General features: G+C 46.2%; 1 protein-coding gene across 1 annotated transcript in view; it reads left to right on the top strand.

The window, feature by feature from the left end:
* The first annotated feature begins 263 nt into the window (after window positions 1-263).
* Window positions 264-21,844, top strand: part of LMNB2 (lamin B2) — a 30,791-nt gene continuing 9,210 nt past the window's right edge. The window contains exons 1-5 of the mRNA XM_040589165.1: window positions 264-568; window positions 12,081-12,217; window positions 14,796-14,952; window positions 15,607-15,732; window positions 17,559-17,729. Coding sequence (XP_040445099.1) covers window positions 368-568; window positions 12,081-12,217; window positions 14,796-14,952; window positions 15,607-15,732; window positions 17,559-17,729 — 792 coding nt within the window. The 5' untranslated portion in view covers window positions 264-367. The remainder of the gene's footprint in view (window positions 569-12,080; window positions 12,218-14,795; window positions 14,953-15,606; window positions 15,733-17,558; window positions 17,730-21,844) is intronic.

Genomic DNA, 21,844 nt, shown 5'->3' on the forward strand with positions numbered 1-21,844 from the left:
GTTAGTGGGGGGCAGCAGGGGAGGTCGTGGCGGCCCACGGGGGTCTGTGGGGGGCAGCGGGGAACACCGGGGGGCCGCGCTCGGGCCGGGACCGGCGGGGGGACCCGCACCCACCATCGCCCGGGCGGCAGCGGGGGGCTACCCCGGGCAGCAGCTCCGCTCGCCGCCGTTTGCCCCCGCCGCCCCCGCCGGCCCGGACTGCAGCTCCCGGCGCGCCCCGCGCCGCCGCCATCTCGGCGCCCAGACTCCATTTCCCAGGCGGCGCCGCGGCGGGGGGGGGCGATGTCCGCCATCTTACCGCTGCCTCCTCCCCCGGTGCGGCGGGATTGAATGAGCTCGCTGCCCGCCTGCCCGCGAATCCAGCGCCATGTCAGGCACCCCGAGCCGCGGCACCCCCGGCGGGACCCCGCTGTCGCCGACTCGCATCTCCCGCCTGCAGGAGAAGGAGGAGCTGCGGCAGCTCAATGACCGCTTGGCCGTCTACATCGACCGTGTGCGGGCGCTGGAGCTGGAGAACGACCGGCTGGTGCTGAAGATCTCGGAGAAGGAGGAGGTCACCACCCGGGAGGTAAGGCCGGGCCGGCAGGGCGAGCAGCGGCGGGCGGCCGCCCCGCTCCGGCCCGGGGAGCGGATCCGCGGCCCAGGGGCTCGGCCGGCTCGTTCCCGCGCGGCCCCTCGGCCCGCCCGCCCTGAGGCGGCTCGGCGGGCCCGGCGGCGCCATGCGCGGCCCGGCGGGCCCGGGGCGGGGGGCGAGGGCTGGGGGGGCGCCCGCGGCCCTCGGGGGTGCCGGGCCGGCCGGGGGGGGGGCGGCTGCCCGCTCGCTGGAGGCGGCTGGGGCCGGCGGGAGGGCGCGGCGGGCCGGCGCGGCGGGAAGCGGCCCAGGGCGGCGGGCGGGGCCCGGGCTGACCGCGGGCGGGCGGCGTGGCCGGGCCGGGGGCGCTGCGGGGCGGCCGGGCCGGGCCGGGGCTTTGCCGCCACTGGTGGCCCGTTCCCCGGGCGGGGGCCGCTGGGGCCGGCGCCGGGCACGGGCGTCCCGCCGCGGGGGAGCCCGGACCGTGTCTCTCGGCGCGGCGTGTCCGGAGGGCTGGTGCGATGCCGGAGGGGCGGGAGGGCCGGGAGCAACTTCGCTCCTCGCCGGGGGAGAGCCGCTGCGGCCGCGCCAGCGCCGGGGTGCCCGGCCCCCTGCGAGAACCGCTCCGAGCTGCGTCCTGTGCTCTGGGGGCAAAGCCGGGTTTTGCTTTTCCCTACGCCGGGTTTTGCTTTTCCCTACGCCGGGTTTTGCGCTGGATCTGCGCCGCCCCGCCCCCCCCTCGCTGGGGGCCGGCTGCCGGGCCGGGGGTGCCACCAATGTGATGAACGTTTTAAGTTCATCTGGAAGTTGATGTGGAAAAAGTTTTGTGGGAAGCCTGCAGGGAACAGCCTTTGCTGTGCCTCCGGTGATGCCGTGGATCGCTGTGCCGCTGTGTAGTCGCCCGCCCCCCCGCCGCCGCCGCCAAAGGGTCTGGTTTGATGATGCTGGGGGTGGTGGGAGGAGGGCTTGGATTAATTCCGATTAATTTCGTTTAAGTAGACTCGATGCGATAGCATCTTGTTTTGGGAGAGGTCTGCCAGTTTGCAATCAGTGTACACCCAGGGTTGGAGTAGCTTTTAAGTCCCTTTGTACTACTTAATGAGATATTACAACTTCCATCATGTTTTCAAAATAACTAGGTATTTCTAAACATAAAACACGGCTCTGTCACTTTTCCGGTGTGAAATCATGCTACAAACAAAATAACCGCGTCTGGTTCGGGGAGCTTCGAAGCCATAGGTTGCTGCAGGCTAGGGGTGTGTGTTTGAAATGCAGGAGGCAGAAGGTAATTCTGTGGACAGCACACATGTAACAAGAGCAAGAACAGGACAAGCAGACAACGTAGATGCAATCTCATGAGATTTTTTAATTTGAACTCCTGTTAGCAGTTCTGTGTGTTACCAATCCAGGAAGAATACTCGGATGCAAAAATTGGAAAATAAACTTGAGGATTTTGATATAAATATTGCTTGCTTTGTCCCAGAGCTTTCCTTCTTCACTTTTCTTCCAGGCTTCAATAAAATCCTAATTCTTAGACATACTCTAACAAACTTTTTCAGGATTTCTTAGGCTCTTCTTTGACGTGTCATAGACAATGGAAGATGCTTCAGCTGGTCTCTGGACCACATGCATTAAATGCTTCCCCCATCCCTTTAGGACAGCTTATTTGTTTACATGTGCCCAGAAAAGGAGACTTTGTAGTCTGATTGTTTTGATGCAGGATAGCAGACAGTGGTTTAGGACTGTGGGGCCAGTAAAACTTCAGATGGCCGCCAGGTTCTGAGTTTACTGGAATGGGAGAATGTCCTTTCACTTTCAGGACCAATCTAGTAAACTGGATTTTCTGCTGACAATTCAGTTTTCTTATTGCACTGTTAGAATTTGTGTTCCTGAAATGATTAGGTTTAGCGTGAAGTAAGATATTAATTAAAAATAAACCTTCCAAGTCCCACAGAAAACCCCCCAAAACCCAAGCAAACCTCAGAGCAACTGTAATTTCTGCGTAGAAGCACAGTTAAGCATAGTCCAGTGATACTGGCGTACTGTTCTGGCTTACATCATTATATCTCTATATTGGCTCTCCATGCTTAAAATAGACTGGGAAAAGAAAACAGTCTTCAAGATGAACATTTCCCTTGGTTGTCCTCAACTGTGTGTAAATTTGAGTCTGACTTTTTTTTTTTTTAAACTGTCTAAATATTCAAGTATTTTTGGCTCATCTCTGGTAGTGGCAGGGAACATAATTTGCCACTGTGGCAGGTGGAATGATGTGTGTTGCGGGATGGCGAGGAGTGGCATTAACTCCCGAGACTTTTGCCTTGAGAGCAGGTGATGGGTCCATAATCCAGGGCAAATGGGAGGTTGAGGGTTGCTACGACAAGCGATAGACAAGAGCACGGTATCCTGAGAGAGATGTCTTGTCCATTGCTTGTCACTCCAGTACCCCACAGTGATCGGGGCTGAGAAGGGGGCTGGGGGTGAGGTCATGACTGACTTGCATGGGAACAAAAGGCTGGCATTCCTGTCTTGCTCTCAAAGCTCTGGTTCAGGAGAGTATCTTCTAGACAGGAGAAGTTCTCCTGATGCTGTTCAGGCAAGGACCGTAGTCAGTGTTCTGCCAGGGCCTCTTGGCAGGTTTAAATCTGGCAGAATTAAAATCATCAGCTGATCAGGATGTTCTTTTTCCTCGTTGCTGTAATCGCCAATCTGCCGAAGATAGGAAAAAGCAGCCACTTTCTCCTCCGTTGCGCAGTCTCCTTAGTTTTACAGGCCACCGCTGCATCATGGCCTTGGAACAAAATAACTGTTTGCTCTTTTTGAGGAACACGGGGCTGCCACCTCTCACCAGTAGAGAAAAGGAACTTTGCAGAAGTTGAGATTAATCTTTAGTCCTCTACTAATTACAGCCCTTTCTCCTGCTTTCCCTCACCCTGTCCAATGCTGTTCTACATTGACTTGTATGCAGCAGGCCTCTAGAGAAATTAAAATGTATACACTAAGCCCTCAGACAAATACAAAAAAATATTTTGCCTGTGTAGCTGGTGGAACCTATAGTTGTCCTCGTTCTTTCTCCATTTGCTCTCTTGCATGAATCCCCATGTGTAGCTTGGCCTGTGACAGAGGAGAAATTTAGCTCACCCACTCGTTTTTCTGCCTCCCTAGTATGTGACTGATGCTATTCCTGCTGTGTTGGGGTCACTGTTACAATAACCTGATTTGTGAGGCTGGGAGGAGCAATACTGGAAGGGCGAAGAGGAAAAGAGTCCTAGAGTTCTTTCCTGAGTTCCCTTTCTGCTAGCTCCCTGGCCTCCAGCGCTTGTGATTGCATCTTGCAGAAGAGATGGTTCGATGGGCATGGGAGGGGTTACTACACTGTTCTGGGTACATCCCACCGGTCTCACCCACAGAAAGGAGAAGTAAGGAGAGAGGAAAAAAAAAATGAGGACTCCTGGGACCCTCTGCCACTGACAGCAGTTGCCCTGGTGACCAAAGCAGTGTCTGCAGGGTGTTCCTTCTTCACCTGTCTTCCCAGCTCTGCGGGTGTGATTGCAGCTGGCTGCAATCTCACCTGGTCTCCACTTACCTGCTGCCACTACTGCAGCTCCTGTGCCATCTGCCTGTGCCATGTGTAGTAGCCAGAGCGACTCATGACCAGGGTATATAGGTCTGTTGCCCAGTTGCCACCTGCAAAATAGATGTTCAGAAGCTGCTGTGAATGGTGGGTCGCTCAAAAGTTGTAGCCTCTGAGACATGGGCTTAAATGTTGTTCTGGCCCTATAGACGTCATCTGGGAGGTGATGGTGGCGATGCGCAGCACATGGCTGTGTTGTTCTTGAGAACTCGACCGATGTTCTTGGGGAGTCTGAGCCATAAATGAGTGGCAGTCCTTTGTCAGCCCATAACTGTGTGAATAAGAACATACAGAGCCACACCTGGTGGGAATACTCTTATGTTTTGCACATTAATAAGATTAATGTTTCATCGCCAAATTCGTCCGGACTCAACTTGTGGTTGGATGGCATGTGCTCCTTGCCTAGCATGTAGGCTCATTGCCTTCTTGGCATGTTCCTTGTGTCTTCACTGAGGATTTCTTGAATCTTTTCCCAAGTGATTGCTGGGGTGTGTGTGTCTGTGTTTCTGTGTCAGTCCTTGAGCCGCTGCACAGTGAGCTTTGGGTGCTCCCAGCATGGGCTGGTAGGTTGAGGAGCATCCAGCAGCCCTGCCTTTCCGACCATGCTGTGGAAACATCTCTGTTTTCTTGTTCTCCACGTGCCCTATTTCCTTGTCCCTGCGTTGCTCAATTACAGACTTGCAGGCTCTTTGCCAGCAAAAGAGGAAAAAGGTGAAAGACCGTTCGTGGTGCAATTTGTAGGGTGCCCAGCTCGGGCTCTGTGCTGGCAGCATTCGGCGGGGGTGACGCGGCCATGCAGTGCATCGGGCTGCAGGCTGTCTTCTGGTTCCTGCTCAGCTCCCTTCCCAGGTTTTAGCTTTATTTCTTCCACTGCCTTCAGGTGGTGGGGGCTGCATTGTCACAGCAGACCCATTTGCTGGTCTCATGTGTCACCTTGGGAGGCTGGCTCACCCCAGGGGCTTGCATTCGTGATGTTGTAGAGGGGCTACTACATTTGGCCACATGACTGTTATCCCTGTTGCCCTTCCTTGTAGGCACCAGTGACTTTCCAGGGTGACCTGAAAAGTTTCAAACATGACTTGGTGGCTCCGGATGATTGTTGGTGGCACTGGGCCGTGGTGGTAGGGGGGGAGGGGTTGGAGGCTGGCTGAGCAGATCCGGCAGGGTGACGTGGGATTGCACAACTGCTGTTGGCAACAGCAACTTGGTTTCTGTGACCGTGGAACCGTCTTTCAGGATTGACGACTGCTTCAAAGAGCGAGGATCCACCTGACTAAGTAGGGCAGATGCATCTTTGCCAGCTGGGTTGGTCAGCCTGCTAAGAAGAACTTTGAACCGGGAATAATGGGGGAGGGAGGGATTACCCTCCGGGAAGATCAGGTGAGGAAGCAGTGATGGGGTGAGCAAGCAAAAGGCCTAGGGTTATGTGGACAGAGGAAAAAGCAACAGAAAAAGGGTGAAATGGGAACACCCTGAGCGTAGGCATGGAAAGAAGGAAGTGCTCGTGGGGAAACATCATCGTCCTTCCTGCAGGACCATCGTGCTGGAGTGCCTCCCTGAAGTGCCCGTACGGCTGATGTGCAGCTCTGGGCACAGACAGATGGAGTGAGGGGTCTGCCGGTGGTTGCAGGACCTCGTTGGGGTGGGGGTGGTTCACAGAGTGCTGTGACAATGGAGACAGGCTTTTCAGGAAGGTGAGGAGGGGGAGTTGCCCTTGATGTGAGAGAGTGGTGGGAGTGCCTGGAGTGCTGCCCGAGGACAGGTGATGAGATAGCTGAGAGCTTGTTGGTCAGGATTAGTGGGCAGACCGAGGTGGGTGACGTTGTGGTATTTGTCTGCTACCGACCTGATCAAGAAGAACAGGTAAGTGAGGCTTCCTTCAGTCACCTGGGAGAAGCCTCACATGCCCTAGTCTTCATGCTCTGCTGGATCTAATAATAAATGGAAGAACTGGTCAAGGTGGTGACCATGAGACAGTGGAGTTTGCTATCTTTAGAGGATGGAGCAGAGTAAAAAGCGGGACCACAACTCTGGATTTCAGGAGTAGACTTCAGCCACTTCAGGGCTTCCTTTCAGGAGGAATCCCACGGCTTACAGCCCAGGAGAGAAAAAGGGGTCTGTGAGAGCTGGGCTGATATTCAGGGGTGACCTCCTCCAAGCTTAAGAGTCATCCATCCCAACAATCGGGAAATGAAGCAAAGGTGGCTGGAGACCTGTATGCATGAGCAAGGAGGTCTGACTAAATTCAGACACAGGGAAGGTTGAGGTACTCCATGCCTCCTGGTGGTCTGACCAGCCTTCAGGAATCTCGGGTCTCTGAGACCAGTGGGAAAGTCTGGTGCAAGGAAGATTTGGTAGAGGAGCATCAGGATAGGGAACATCTGAACAAACTGGATAGAAGTCCATGGGACCTGATGGGTTGCGCCCATGAGTGCTGAGGGAACTGACAGACATCACTGCAAGGCTACTCTTGGTTATCTTTGAAACATCATCATGATGATGAGAGGTTCCTGAAGTTTGGAAGAAAGCTGGTATCTTCAGGAGGGGCAAGAAGGAAGATCAAGGGAACTACAGGCTGATCAACTTCACTTAAGCTTCTGGAGCGTAATGATGTCTCTTTGTGTGTCTTTTTATCTTCTCCATGCCTGCTTGTAGGAGCCTTTGGTGGGGAATGTTGTTCAAGCCTTTTGGGGTTCCAGGCAGACTGATTTAGCTCAGTCTCCCCTCTCTGAATGCTTGTTGACTTTTCAAACCCTTGTTCATGCGCTTGTTCCCTTGTCCAGTGCTTCCCTTTTTTTTTTTTTTAAAAAAAAAAAAAGCCATAGTAGTGACTTTTCCTCCCTCCACTCTGCTATGCTTATGCAAGTACCCACTACTTCTTTCCTTCTTTTTTCTTTTTCTTTTTTTGTTTGGTTGGTTTGGTTTGATTACTGGATCTGTCATGAGTACCTGCTCTGTGGTTGACTGAACAAGTCCAGTAGGTGGTGAAACTTTTATTTTACACACGTCTTCCTCAGTATGACTCTTACTTGCGTGCCCTGTAATTCTGTTCTTCAGGTTAATGTTGACTGTACTGACACGGACTTTTCCCATTTTTAGAAACTTGTGTGGCATGAGCCATCTTCTAATGCTCCAGTACAAAGTGAACTCTTAAGTGAGAGCGTAAATGACTTGCTGATTGATTTAATGCAAAAAGTGGGGTATAGAAAGCTGTTAATACTTCCTGAATGTGATGAGTTGTTACTGCTTGTTTTGTCAATCTGTTCTATGATACTTTCAATGGACACTTAAGTGCAGAAATCTCTTAAAGATTCCTCTAGTGAAAATCTAAGTAAAAAACCCAAAGAAACCCGAAAGGTATGTTTTCACTGCATTTTTTTTTTTTTGGGGGGTGGACCTTCTACCTAAACTGATTGACTTGGGGCCATAGACTCATGTATTATGCCTTTTTCATGAGCAGAGCAAGAGTAGTTACTTTCTACACCATTCATGAGTTGTTCTTCCAGCTTCATTTTTTGGTTTGCCATGTTGTATTGTGACTAACAAAAGATCAGTTTTATTTTTCTCTTCTGTACATGACCTCAACTTCTTGGAAAATGCTTTACTCTGTCTCCTACCCTTGTTTTGATCATCTTAAAGTATTTTGTATGTATGGTTTTGGCCTGCAGCTATGTCTTTATACAGTATCTTGCTTTCTAGAAAGACTTTTTTTAAACTGCTTTTTTACTTGTTTTAACAAATAACTCTGCGTTCCTGAGTTGCCATGCTGAAACAATTGCAACAGTCCTAGATTTTTAACGTTTTTGGCTTGTCTTGCTTCTGCAAGGATGCTGAAACCAAGTCAGCTGAGGTGCTTGATGGTATCTTGGCAAATCCGCTCCTGTGTGCTGCTGAGGACCAGGTGGAGGGCCGCCTTCCCTCTTGTAGCTTCCTGGATTAGCCACTCCATGGCACTCACTACTAGTGTATGAAGATACAGCTCAGGTATTACCTCCTGGATTACAGCTTGGGATAATTAAAACCTGTTAGAATTACTGCATTTTCTGCCTCTCTGGTCTCCTGTAATGCCCCTGTTTTGCTTTGTGGCTGGTGGTCCAATAATCACTGTGTAAATCAATGTTGTTTATATATTCAGAGTGCTGCTTGCAGTTCTCTTAACTTATTGTAAAACATCGAGAGCCTGGGGGAAGTGTAAGGAAAAGGTGAAAAAGATGAGCAGAGTAGTAGCATAATTTCTGACCAGGAGCAAAACTGGAAAAGAGGTGAGAGGAAACCTGAGGTCTCTTAAGTCATGAGTCCAAACAAAGAGATTTGCCTAGGAAGCAAATATTCAGCATTTCTCACAACACAAAAACTAAAGGCATGAAATGAAATAATCAAGTAGCAGGTCTTAATCCACCAGTTGTGCTCGTATGATGCTTTCTGATGTGGAAACCAAAAGCTAAAGAGATTTGAAAAAGGATTAGACAAATTAACAATATTTGGTGACTAATGGGTTTTAATGCATGGAAGCAATTTTTAGCTTAGATTTTTTTTATCATTCCTTAACTTTTTGAAGCTAGGAGTATATGTGAGTGAAGAATCCTTGTACGTTTGCCTCATTCACTATACTTACCCTTTCAGCATTTGTATCAGCTGCTGCTCTTACCACCTTACGCTGGGAAGGTTGGCATGGTCTTCAGGGATGAATTTGTATCTGAGATGTGGGGGACAGGAGATGATGGGTTGTGGTAACCCAAGCAAAATGGGAAGAAACAATGAAGGAAGGAATTTGAATGGATAGATTTTATTGATAAAGAGGACAAAAAAACAGAAGATGTCATCAGATGGGTTACCCCTTGCATCCCAGTGTCTCTGGGAGTGTTCGAGGACAGCGGACACTGCCTGGTGGCACTCTGCTCACAAGTGTGGTGGGACAAAGCACCAGAAATGGGCTTCACAGTTGCCAGATGCATTTATTCAGCTTCCTTCTCTTGTTGCTGTGGATGCTGGCTGTTGTTCCTATTGACTTTTTTTTTCTTTTCTTCTTTTTTGTCCAGAAGGGGCATGTGAGGCTTGTCCTAGGAGGTCCTGCTTTGGTTTAACAGCATCTTTTTAAGAATGGCTGGAAACATCACTGTACGAGAGACCAAACTGAGTAGCAAATGTAGAGTCATTACAAAAGGGAGTGGGCAGAAGACTGTAGAGTCAAACCCAAGCAAAATCCTACCCGTACACTAAACAGGGGCAGTTTGGGGATGGTGCTTCTCTGGAGACTTCAGAGAGTCGGTAGACTCTAACTTGAGTTCCTTCTGAGTTTGAGGGGGGACAGTTCAGGGAACAGAAATACTTTCCAGAATTTTTCTTCGGGCTGGGGTGGAAAGGTGCTTTCAGTGAGGAGCCGTCTTGGGCCAGAGGTGCTGTCAAGCCTGTCACACCAGGCTGGTTCAGCTGAGCTGGCAGTACTTAGTTTGCTTTGAACCTACTGCTGTGTTTGGTTCTCCTTTCCCTGCTTGGTCAGTGCTGAAAATAAATAAGATGTTATTTTTTTATGGTCTAGAAAGACAGTCTTGAACTGTCCTGCTGTTCGTTTTGGTCACCTAAAACTTACATCCAGGAATCCGTATTCTCTTCACACCCTGTTGTTACGAGTTCTGACAAAGGTGGCTTAGGATGGTGGGTTTTGTTTTGGGTTTTGGTGGTTTTTTTTCCGATTGAAGGTGTTCCTGCTCCTGGTTGTCTGCTGCCTCCCTGTGTCCTTACCTCTCAGTGATTCCTTTTCTTCTCAGTGCATTAGCTTAAAATTCTAGTGAAAGTGGTTTTTTGACTTAACACTTTGAACTGTGAATTGGACCTGTGTGTTTCCTCCTCGTCTTTGTTACTGGAATAAGAGCAGGGAAGAGGTTAACATGCTGCAGGAGGAAAGCAGGTACTAATCTACCACAACTGGTTGTGCTGTGAATGAATCAGTCCCTTTAATTAAGAAGCATAGTCTCTGGTTCTCTTTTTACCAGCAGGTTCTGAAACTGCTTTCATCATGCAATTTTTCGCTCCATCTAGCTATATTCTCTCTGCACAGGAATTACATTAGGTGTTCGTTTATTCTCTGTTCAGAATACTGTTCTTTTGGTGGTGTAATGCCTCAAAAACATCATTTATTTACTGCCTGTTGTAAGTATCACAACAGCAACGTCTTTCTGGGACAGCATGGCACAACAACCTAGGGAAAAAGCTTTCTTCCTTTGTACCTTGACGTGCAATTCTGGTTTATGCCCTGGAGTACTGGGAAAGGATTTGCCCTTGTGTCCTGCACTATGGTTTACTGTGTGGCTCTGAACCTACAGCAATACAGCCCCGAGTTCCCGGTAGATGTCCCAGAGCAAGGATTTTAGCACACTGAAGAGCTGAAGGGCAGATGGTCTGAAGAAGGGCTGGCATTAGCGGAGTGTTGTAGATGCAGCACCTGATGGTGCAGAATCAGTGCTTGGCCTTTGGGCAGTTGTATTTTGCATTGCAATTTGCAAATACTGTATTTTCACTCAAGGGTCATCCATAATGAAAGGCTTTACAGCCTTAAAATCTCTATAGTTTTGTTTTTTTTCTTGGCACTGTGGAGTGCTGGATGGAAGAGTTTAGCATCGTCATGGTACACTTCATAAAATCCCTTCATTTTGTAACTGATAATACAGAGTTGTGTTGGCTTGTGCCATAGACAATGATAGACATACCAGCTATGGGGAAAAAAGCAAAAGAAAACTGAAGCTGAATAAAGCTAGAAAGAATTAATTCTTTAAAGAAAAGTAGTAAGACAGCATGATAGACAGCCAAGTTGTTTCTGGTATGTGTTGTGCTTGTAAACTAAGGCTTCTCAGCCCTCATACTGTCGTATTTTAGTTAATTTCAGAAGTCTTATGAGAATATGGTCTATCAGGAACTCAATTATATCCTGACTGCTTTTAATCAGTCTTTCTGAAGACCAGATGGTTGAGTCTGTCATTTGTGCCACTCTGATGTTGAAATAGGCGCTCCTAGGACTGGGAATAGCAGAGTTTGCTTTCTTGCTTCTACATTTCATGCTTTGTTTTGGATTTTCTCTGCCTAAAGTTGGTACATTCTGCTTTTGGCTCTTCTCACTCTGATTGCTCTGCTTCTGAATTTGTGTTAGTAATAGGTGTTTAGGTCTTCTGGTATCCTTTCATAGAAGCTATAGCAGCAATGTTCTATGGTCTTGAAGTTTTAGCTATCTGATATACCTGTCAAATAATCTTGTATTCTAACAAAAATAAAGGTGTGGAAGACTTTGAAGTGCCATGCTGCAGTCTGAGTAGCTGATTGTGTAGTATATCGAGTTGGGACGGGGAGAGGTCCGCGGGTCCTTACCCTCTGAGGTGGAGAACAGGAGTGGAAGCTCGTCTCTGAGGACTTCACATTTCTGTAGTTCATCTAGTTTCATTCTTTTTAGCTTTATAGTGCAGGAGCAGCAGAGTCAAATTGCGCCTTGGACCTTTATTCCACAAAAAAAGTCTTTTAAGTGTTTCTTTAAAAAACAATATTTCTCAAAGCAGCAGTATTGGAAATGAGGGTGAATAATTTAAGATCTGATTGCAGGTGTACTGGTTGGCCGCAGTTTCTCTCTTTGCAGGACTTGCACACTTCAGACATCGTATGTTATGTCACGTCCCAGTGGGAATAAAAATTAAATCTTGCCTTTGGGAGTAGATCATAGGTAATCGTAGGTGCATATAAATTGAAAACGTTTGCTATAGACTGTTCTTAAATAATAGAAATCATATCATATATCTTTCTTTGAATATAAGGCTGTGTGAAAACTGGTGCTGTGCTTCAGTTCTCAGATAGTCTTTGGGATGTTCTCATGCCTGCATACTTTTTTCCCCTTAGGTGAGTGGAATCAAGAGTCTCTACGAGTCTGAACTGGCTGATGCTCGAAGAGTTCTGGATGAAACCGCCAAAGAGAGGGCTAGGTTACAGATCGAAATAGGAAAACTGAGAGCGGAACTTGAGGAGTTCAATAAAAGGTAAAAAAAGTCCTCTGTGTTTGTTCTGGGTGGGTTTTTTTTTTTGCTTGAGGGTGGGGTTTTTTCGTTGGCATTTTGTTGTTTTATAAATTTTAGAATGGGCAGCATTTGTGGTGGGAATGATACTATTGATGCTTCTTAAAATGCCTTTTGGAAGCACTGCGCCCTCCCACAAGACTGCTGAGCCAGACCTGGCGTAGCCATCAGGCTGCAGTCACAGCAGACGTGACCGATGGCCTGGGTGAGGAACGTCCCCCGTCCTGATGTTCATGAAGTGTCTGTTCACATCTTCACCAGTGTCACAGGTGCCCGGGTCAAGCAGAGCCTGGAGGTAGATACATGCAGACTGCCTCCATCTGCTCCTTTTAGCAGTCCTGCTTGAGCTGCAAGCTCACAGCTCTGCGTTGTGTGACTGTCTTCCTGTGGCTTCCCCTGCCTGCTACCCTGCATGATGGCTGAAATATTTCCCTTGAGCAAACTTGGCTGCTTTCTGGAAAAAAGAGCTCTAGAGGATTACCCTAACCTGGTATCCTTCAAAGAACATTGGCACATCTCAACAGACACGTCGTCTGCTGTTTGTAACTCCTCAGAGACCCGCAAAAGCAGGTTGCACTTTTGTAAAGCCTTCTGTCGATTTTCCTGTGAAGACAATAAACCAGGCTGAAATGATAAATGCAAATAAAAATGTGAATGAAAGCAGCTTGGATTGTCTTCCAGTGGCAGTGCTCGTGAAGGAGCAGGAGTTACTTTTTGCTGTCAGGAATTATTTATGGTGCTTTGTCAAGCTGTACATTGAACACTTGTGTTCATTCCCGTCCCGCTGGGAATACTTGCATGCTGCAAGCTGGGGGGAAGCTATGGGCTGTGTAAACATACGCTGCATTTCCTACTCCGTGTTGAAGTGGGATGTGCCCTTTAGGTACTGCACAGACAGAGGGTTTCCAGATCTGATTGTGACACACGCAGAGGGGCTTGTTTTAGTATGTGACACATGTGGTCAGGGCATGTGTCTGGAGAGTCTGTTCTGGAGACTCCGGTTGCTGCTCGATAGCTGTCTTATAAGCAGAAGTTGTGTTTTGTCTATATGTCTCCTGCAAGTTGCTGAGCTTGAAGACACCACACATATGTTGCAGAACAGGATTTGCAGTGACAGATTGGATCAATGATTAAGAAAAATTGGTTACAGTTAATTCAAGTTCAGAGATCTACACCAACGAATGTAGAGGGAACACGAGCCCCGTATCTAGAGCGTATCGTGAAAGTGTGTCGACTTACTCTGTAGTTAGAAAAGGATGCACATTGTGCTGGAGCATGTAAAGAAATCCTGTCTGTCTATAGTACATACCAATACTCCACAAAGCAGGATTTTTGTAAAAATAATTCTCAGTATTGCATTTTGTTAAGAGTTAGGAGCAAATCAGGAATTCAAGAAGACCAAGGGGTCAGAATTTTGGGAACCAAGACTCAGGATTTGGGCTGGGGAGTGAGGTGTTTATAATCCAGAGCAGTGCTTTTCAGCTTTTTTTTTTCCTTTGCAGATGTAATGGTTTTTCCGTGTTTGGGAGTTGCAGACCAAATACAGAACCTTTTAAAGCCTATAGGTAGCAGGACTCCTCTGCAAAGTTATTTCTGTGGGCCTTTAAAAGCAGCTCGCTGACCACAGGCTGAAAACTACAGATGTACAGAAGAGAAGGCTGAGGAAAGGGAAGGAGAAAAATGAACTCTAAGATGGTTTAAAAGAAAAAGACAAGAAGCTGTTCCCTGCATTCTTAAGTGGTGTGAGGCTAGAATAGCCAGCTTTTAACTGCAGCAGGGAAGGACTACTTCACATAACAAAACACTTCCTAATAATGTAATGATGCACAGCTAGAGAAGCTGCAAAAGTTGGTGTGTTAGAGGGGAAGGCAGATAAATACTTGGTGGGCACAAGGAAGATGACCTTGATGATTTCTGTGACTTAGATATAACAGCTCAAATAATCACATTTGAAGTGACCAGAGTTGCTTTGCTTGTAATGAATACTGCTGAAGAAACACTGGTTTACTCCTGAAAGGTCCCCACGTTTCCACAGTGGATCGCTTTACTACTTTGTGTGGGAATACATCCTAGGGAGTGGGCTTGGCCACATAAAATACAAAACACTGGGGATGCTCGTAGGCCACTTTGGGAGATGCAGGTGCTCTGCTTCTCAGGGGCTGTAGTCCAAAGTGATGGATGTGAGCAGTTAAATGTGCTGTGTAGCACTGAGATGGAAAAATCCTCTTTACGCCTTGTGTGTAAAGCAGCTTTTTTGTTATTTCTTAGCTGTCAGAGTTGCCTTCTGTCCATGATGCGTGTTCTTCATTAGGCAGTGCATTTACAACACTAGTACAAGCTGTGAGTTTTAAGAGGTGTTTTTTATTACTTTTATTAGCTGCATTTGCAGGTTACTCTAGGAAGCACATAGTGGTACACTAATCCTAATCAAATGTGTGTAATAACAAAATATCTGTAGTTATAACCAAGACGTGTTCAAGATGTGTGTATTAATATATTTATTTTGTGTGTATTAATATAGTTAAATTTTGGGTTTTTTCAGCTACAAGAAGAAAGATGCAGATTTGTCTGTGGCTCAGGGTCGCATTAAGGATCTTGAAGTGCTGTTTCACAGAAGTGAAGCAGAACTCAACACTGTCCTGAACGAGAAACGCAGTCTGGAAGCAGAGGTGGCTGATTTGCGTGCCCAGCTTGCTAAGGTACGGGAGCGAATGCTGCCTTGCTGTAGCACAGGAGAGGCTGTGTATTGTAGAACTTGTTTTTTTTTTTCTTTCCAGTTAGTTTATAGTCTGAACATCATTGATCCAGCTCGCTTACTGCTGAACCTTTGCCTGCCTCTCTTGGATATAGAATTAAGTTGTGAAAAATCTCTGTAAAACAAGCAAAGCAACATGGTGTTTAGAAATTTTGCTAGCCAAAAGCTTTTATTTAAAAAATTCTGGTAAGCGTTTCTATATTCATGAGTTAACAGGTTATTAAATGTTGTCCTTCATAAGGGCCTGGATAATTTTGGACTTATGCTGGCATAGCTAGTCGGACTACGCTAGCAAGAAAAAGAACAACATGTAAGATGCTGTGCTTGAGGAATTAATAATCCTCAACTCTATTATTATACTGTATTGAAATAACCCTGTGTTTTAAATAACATACATGAAAGCTTGTTTTAAATATTCACAAATACACACACTCCTTTTTTTGTTGGGTTTTTTTTTTGGAAAGTCAGTGTCTTCACATTAGATTTGTTGTTGTGAATAATCGGCCCAAAGATGTCAAATTAAGGCCATAAAGGGATTATGCATGGAAAATAGGGATCCAGACAAAAATAAGTATTTGTCTTCAAAATTCTTTTCTAGGCTGAGGATGGTCATGCTGTGGCTAAGAAGCAGTTGGAGAAGGAGACACTCATGCGTGTGGACCTGGAGAATCGGTGCCAGAGCTTGCAAGAGGATCTGGATTTCAGGAAGAATGTGTTTGAGGAGGTATTGTCAACCTCATCTCATCATAGTCAGAAGTTCATGTAGTTTTATTCAAACTTACTATAGACAATTACTGACTAGTCCAGGTAGGGAAAATCAGTATTATCCTTGCTATAAATGGATGGAGTAATAAAATAGTTAAAGGTTTTGCAGAAGTTACGTGCTAAATCAGTAGTAGAGCTGGCATGAGAGCCAAGTGCCAAGGGTGGGTGAGCTAATGTAGGAGCCAACTGCTGTGGGAAGGGGAAAGAAAACCAGCCAGGTAGATCACCCTGAGTTGTACTGGCCATCGTCTCTCTTCCATGCCATGGAGTAGCTGGACTGCTGCATGTCACTGAAATGACAGACCCTTGGGTGTAGGGCCTTGGAATACCTGTGCTCTCTGAGAATGGTGTTGCTGCTGCATAAAGGTGAAGCTAAATGAGACAGCAGAAGCTGAAAGCTTGCTGTGCTGAAGCAGGGCTGTTCCTTTAGCCATCCCTGGCGCTCTTGGATCCTCGTATGGACCAATTCAATATAGGAAGAAAAAAAGGAATGGGTTTCCTTTAGGTTAGTGAATCCATTTGATTTAGTTGAAGGGTCCAAAGCTCCGCTGGAGTTTGAACATCACGATGGGGAGCTGGTCAGTGAAGTCTGCTGATTCTAGTGGTGATGAGCTGCTAGATCAGCTCAGCCCTTCACCTGGTACTTTGTAGTCCCCCATGATATTTTTGTGGCCTCTTGAGGGGTCATCACCTACAGTTACTGAGAGACTGTTTTTGCTTGCTAGTTTTTTTGGCATAAAAAATTCACCACAGAAGGGAAAGCTTCATCCAGATCACACCAGGGCACGTTGCTGTGAATAGAAGGGCGTGTTTCTAAGTCTTGTTTTAGATGTAGAGCATTTCTGCCAAACGGCTACCCAAGTTGCTCTGAATTTGTGTTAGCTTGCTGTAACCCCAGTTTAAGCATGCAAAGCGAGCCTTGCTTTCTTTGTCTGCTGTTTCTCCTCACGGCTGTGCTGCTACCTTCAGGCCTCCTCCCAGTACTCTGAACCAATCCCCGATGGTTTGTCCTACCCTGAAGGGAGAAATTGTTTTTTTTCTCATACCGTGCATTCAGGCCTGGCCAGGTCTCTGCAGGGCTCAACATGAATAAGTGCATGAGTAAGTCTCCCCTCGCTAGTTTGGGACCAGTGTTCTAGGCACGGAGAACTTGTACTTCTCTAAAAATGAACATTTCTCAGTACAGACTCTGACCAGAAAAAATCATGTCTTCAGGATTGCTTGGGTTGCTGCTTTACTACTAACATAATCAAAACCTAATGAGTAGAGGTCATCCAGTATATAGAAAGAGAGAGATCTGTATATGCTTAAAAGTGAAATGTGAAGATGCAATTTAATTATTTTTTTCAATATCTTTAATGGTTGCAAAAGGTGTTCGTTTTTATCTGACTGCTATTGTAACGTTGGGTTGTATATTGAGAGGGGAAAGGGTTTATAGTGCAGCATATACAATCTCTTTGCTATGTAAAAATTCATGTTTTCTTCTCCCCCTTTCCCTCCGTTTTGATTCTTGTAGCATTTAACAGCTCCTTCCTTAAAAATGTGTATGGATATTTTTAAACCTATTTTTGAGTCCGATCAATTAAGAATTACATCCTGCTAAATGAGGACAGTAACTTGCATCTGTTAGTACATGTAGCAATTCTTAGGCTTAATGCCTTTAGTACTGTAGCTCCTGTATCTGACTAATTAGTAGTGAAATAGTTAATTGTTGTCTGAATGTAATTACTTGTACTATTTAACCTAATGTGGGAATTTGTCCGTGTTTTTTTGGTGTGTCTGTAGGAAATAAGGGAAACAAGAAAACGACATGAACATCGTTTGGTTGAGGTGGACACGAGTCGCCAACAGGAGTATGAATCCAAAATGACTCAGGCCCTGGAGGATCTGCGAAATCAACATGATGAACAAGTCAAACTGTACAAAATGGAGCTGGAGCAGACCTATCAGGCTAAGGTAACCGCTGCTCTCACAGCACGGTCTGACAGAAAGCCCGGCTAGGGAGATAAAACCCTTCCCATCAGCCCAACTGTCTTTAAGGGGACAAGTAATTGGAATCTGAGGAAGCTTTGACCCAGTGTTCAAATGCCTCTTGTGGCATTTGTGTGCAGATGTGTTTGCATGGAGGGCCCAGCCAGAGGTAATCGCTAGGAAGAGCTTTAGTCAAAAAATGCCAGTTTGTGAGAAAACACATGAACAGTTGCTCACTGCAGAGGATGCAGTGGGAATAGCAAATGTCACGCAGTAACTGATCAGACAATGTTTTCTGCTATAAGGTTGTTTTTTTTTTTTTCTTGACGTCAGTAGATCCGGTTCCTCCTCCAAAATGGAGATGGTGGAGGAGACCTGCCAGGTGTGGTACCTGGGCTTTAAGAAGCTGGAGGGATGGGTTGGAGGGCTTGGGGGGTTGGTGCGTTTCAACACCGGCTTCTGGCTGGATGCAGTGAGCTTGCGACATACAGACATACTGAGAGGGGCTCCGTGTCTAAGGCTGCATTGTCACTTTACTCTTACTGTGGCCTTTGCAGTGTTCTTACTAGTCCCAGTACTCTTAAATGTGTGTAAGCCTTATCACATTGCAATCACCTAAGTTCTGGATTGGAAAATTACTAGATGCAGTTGTGGTTTTAGTGGTGGCAGTGAAACTTCAGGCAAGGTATTGGACCAGCTTTGGTGATGAAAGTCACGGTTTATAAATTGGAAATTATAGAATAATTTGGGTTGGAAGGGACCTTTAAAGATTATCTAGTCCAACCACCCTGCAATGGCCATGGACATCTTCAACTAGATCAGGTTGCTCAGAGCCCCATCCAACCTGACCTTGAATGTTTTCAGGGAAAGGGGCATTTACCACCTCTCTGGACCCACCTGTGCCAGTGTTTCACCACTTTATTGTAAAAAATTTCTTCCTTGTATCTAGTCTGAGTCTACACTCTTCTATAAAAACCACTGCTCCTTGTCCTGTCGCAACAGGCCCTGCTAAAATGTTGGTCCCCATCTCTCTTACAAGACCCCTTTAAGTGTTCAGAGGCTGCAGTAAGGTTTCCTCGGAGCCTTCTCTTCTCCAGGCTGAACAACCCCAACTCTCTCAGCCTGTCCCCGCAGGAGAGGGGCTCCAGCCCCCTTGATCATTTTTGTGGCTGCCTCTGGACTTGCTCCAACAGATCCATCCATGTCTCTTGTGTGTTGAGGAATCCAGTACTCCAGGTGGGGTTTCACAAGAGCGGAGTAGAGGGGAAAATGTGAACATAGGAGTTAATTTAATCCAGGAGAATGCTGCTTAAACTTCTAGAAATATTTGGGCTTTTTTGGTTTATCTGCCTGTTGTTTGGCATGAGTGGAATGCAACTCGCTCAAAAGAGAGAAGCTGTAATATTTTTTTATTGAGGTAAAATAATAATTTAACAGAGTTCAGTAAGTTCAATGGAATTTAATAAAGTTTAACAGTGATTTGACAGGGTTCCATAAGTCTGATGGCAAGATTCACCTTATTAATTACTGCACGGAAGGAGCATACAAAGGAAAATTGAGTTAGAATGATTCATACAGAGACCAGAGACGCAAAGAGTAAGGAGGAACCCTCCTGTTGAGCCATGAGGTTCAGAGTGGACCCCCTTGCCTTCTAAACTCCTTTTGGAGCCTAGTTGGGGTTGGATCCAATTTCAGTCTCAGGCTTGGTCAGTGGTTTATGTCTGAAGGGATTATCCATACAGTGTTTATAATAATATCGAGTAGCTACCTGGATTAGTAACATTTCGTAGTCATTTACCACCGATCTGTCGTGGGTAAGGGCTCTCTCCACCTCGGGTAAGGAAGGATCTCGTAGTCTCACATAAGGAATCTCTAACCTTGAGGGACATCCCTGCTCCAGGGGAGAGTCACCTGTCACGCAGTCCAGCTGCGGTTCAGGGAGAGCTCAAACTGGGTCCATCCTGGTGGTAATGAAGTAGTTGGCTGCTAGTCAGCAGTATAGACAAGATATGTGTCTTTGTTTTAGCTCTGGTATCTTGTTCTGTACCTTTGGAATATTTTTCAAGACCCCTTCGCTCCTGTGTGCATGAGCCAGGGGCTCTCCAGTTCACACATTCACGCCAGGAATGGAGTCCTGCTGCTCCTTAGTCTGCCCGCACCAAAGCGTGGCTGGGAGTCAGCTGTACCCGTCACACCTCTGCAAATCCCAAGTTAGGAAATGCCAGTTCGTCCAGCGCTGGGGCCATGGGAGGAGTAGCTTTGTTAGTGGTACAGCTCCTGGTTACAGGTTTGTTTGGTTTATGTTTGGGGTTTTTGTTTGTTTTACTATTCATTGCCCTACCTGAAGGGATTAGCTGCCAGTTTTCTGGTTATTGAAAATACTTGCCAATAATACAGTTACTTCTAATTCTCTTGCAGCAGAGAAACTACGTTCCCGCTAACACTGATCTCCCCCACCTTTCACTGAGATTCCCTTTGAATTCTTTGGTTTGATAATTTACAGTATAAGAAATATTGATCTACAAATACTTAACCATTTCTTATGGCAACAACAATATAGATAATAGATACTAAAAAAAAACCTTAAGTACAGTTAGCAGTCTTGGTATTATTTGCTGAAGTTAGGAACAGATGATGTTTTTATACAAGATACTTGGATTCACTTGTCATGGTCAGAAGATCCAGGGTAAGGAGAAAAAAAAAAAAAAGAGTCTGCAAAATACAGACTTTGAGAATGAAAAAGTGATGAGATTTGAACAAGGGGGATGAACAAATTAAGCTGCTTTTTCCCCCCATATAAAAGATGGTGGTTGTTATGGGTGAAGCTGGAATGCGAAGGGGAAAACGGGCTTAGCTGTGAGCTTCATTCCCTGGATTTCTGGATCAAGATGTGTCCCTGTCAGAGAGAGCCTGAGCTGTTAACAGGCCACTTTGACCTTGTATTCCCTAAGTTTAGCTACTGAGCTTCTCCAGGATGAAGAGGGTCTTGGGTAAAAGCTCACTTCTAGCTCTGATCATGACCTTTGACAATAAATAACAGACATTCTAAACTCGAGGATTTGGCACTATGCCAGCATGACTGTAAGGAAGTGAATGTCAGCATTTAAATAATTCTCTAATTTAAAACTTCACAAGTAATGGAGTATATAGTTGGTTTGAAGTTCCTTCAAAACCCTTAGCCTAAAGAAGGCTCTATATGTGTTTTCTGCCCTACTCAGAGCCTTGTGATCAGCAGAGCTAATGAAGATTGATTTTTATAAAAGCTTTGTGCTGTGTGGCTAAACATCATGTCCTGCTTGGAACAGTTTTTGGGACTGGGGCAATTTAGTTCCTGGGTGGATTCTGTGGCGTGTAGCAGAATTGTTGAGCTCCACCTGCAAGGTGTGAAAAGGATGCTTTTTCTAGCTATCTACTTTGATGAAATTTCCCTTGTAATAGCTTTGAGCTCTGTTGTTGCTCTGTCAGATTTGGCTAAAAGTAGTCACTAGGAGTGAACAAACTTCATTAGGTGAAATTAATTAACAAAAACTGAAAACGAATTGCATGTTGGCAGCTATTAGGGACAGAGAATACAACCGAAAGCGCTGCTTTGCCTCTGGGGCGGGATGTCATCTGGGGTGCTGTGGGTAGTCTTAGTCCTTCTTGAAAAAGTAGTACAGAGTAATACAGAGAAGACTAACGAAGGCAATTAAGAGTATGAAAGAGGTCCTGCATGAAGAAAGTTCAAAATAAAACTTCTCCTGGGAAACGAGATACCTGTCTCAAGAGAAGGGGAAGTTACCATAGATATCTGTAAAAGCATAGATGGCAGAGAAAAGGTAAATGAGGAGTGATTGTTTATTATTTTTCAGAAGTAGGGACAGTGAATGTCCAGTGGTAGACTCGGAAGAAACAAAGTAAGGTTGTTCTTCAGTGATCCACAGCTAAAGTCCTTGCCCCATAAATTCAAAAAGCAGGGGCAAGTTCCTGCCTGAAAAATCCACTGAGAGACAGTAAGCATCAAAATACTGTCTCTGGTTTGGGAAGTCCCTGAATTGTAAATGGCCAGCTGAGACATAATACCCGTGGAATATTTTATTGACCTTGGTCTCCCGTTAGAC

This window comes from Falco naumanni, chromosome 4 (genome assembly GCF_017639655.2).
Source record: "Falco naumanni isolate bFalNau1 chromosome 4, bFalNau1.pat, whole genome shotgun sequence".
NCBI classification, from domain to species: domain Eukaryota; kingdom Metazoa; phylum Chordata; class Aves; order Falconiformes; family Falconidae; genus Falco; species Falco naumanni.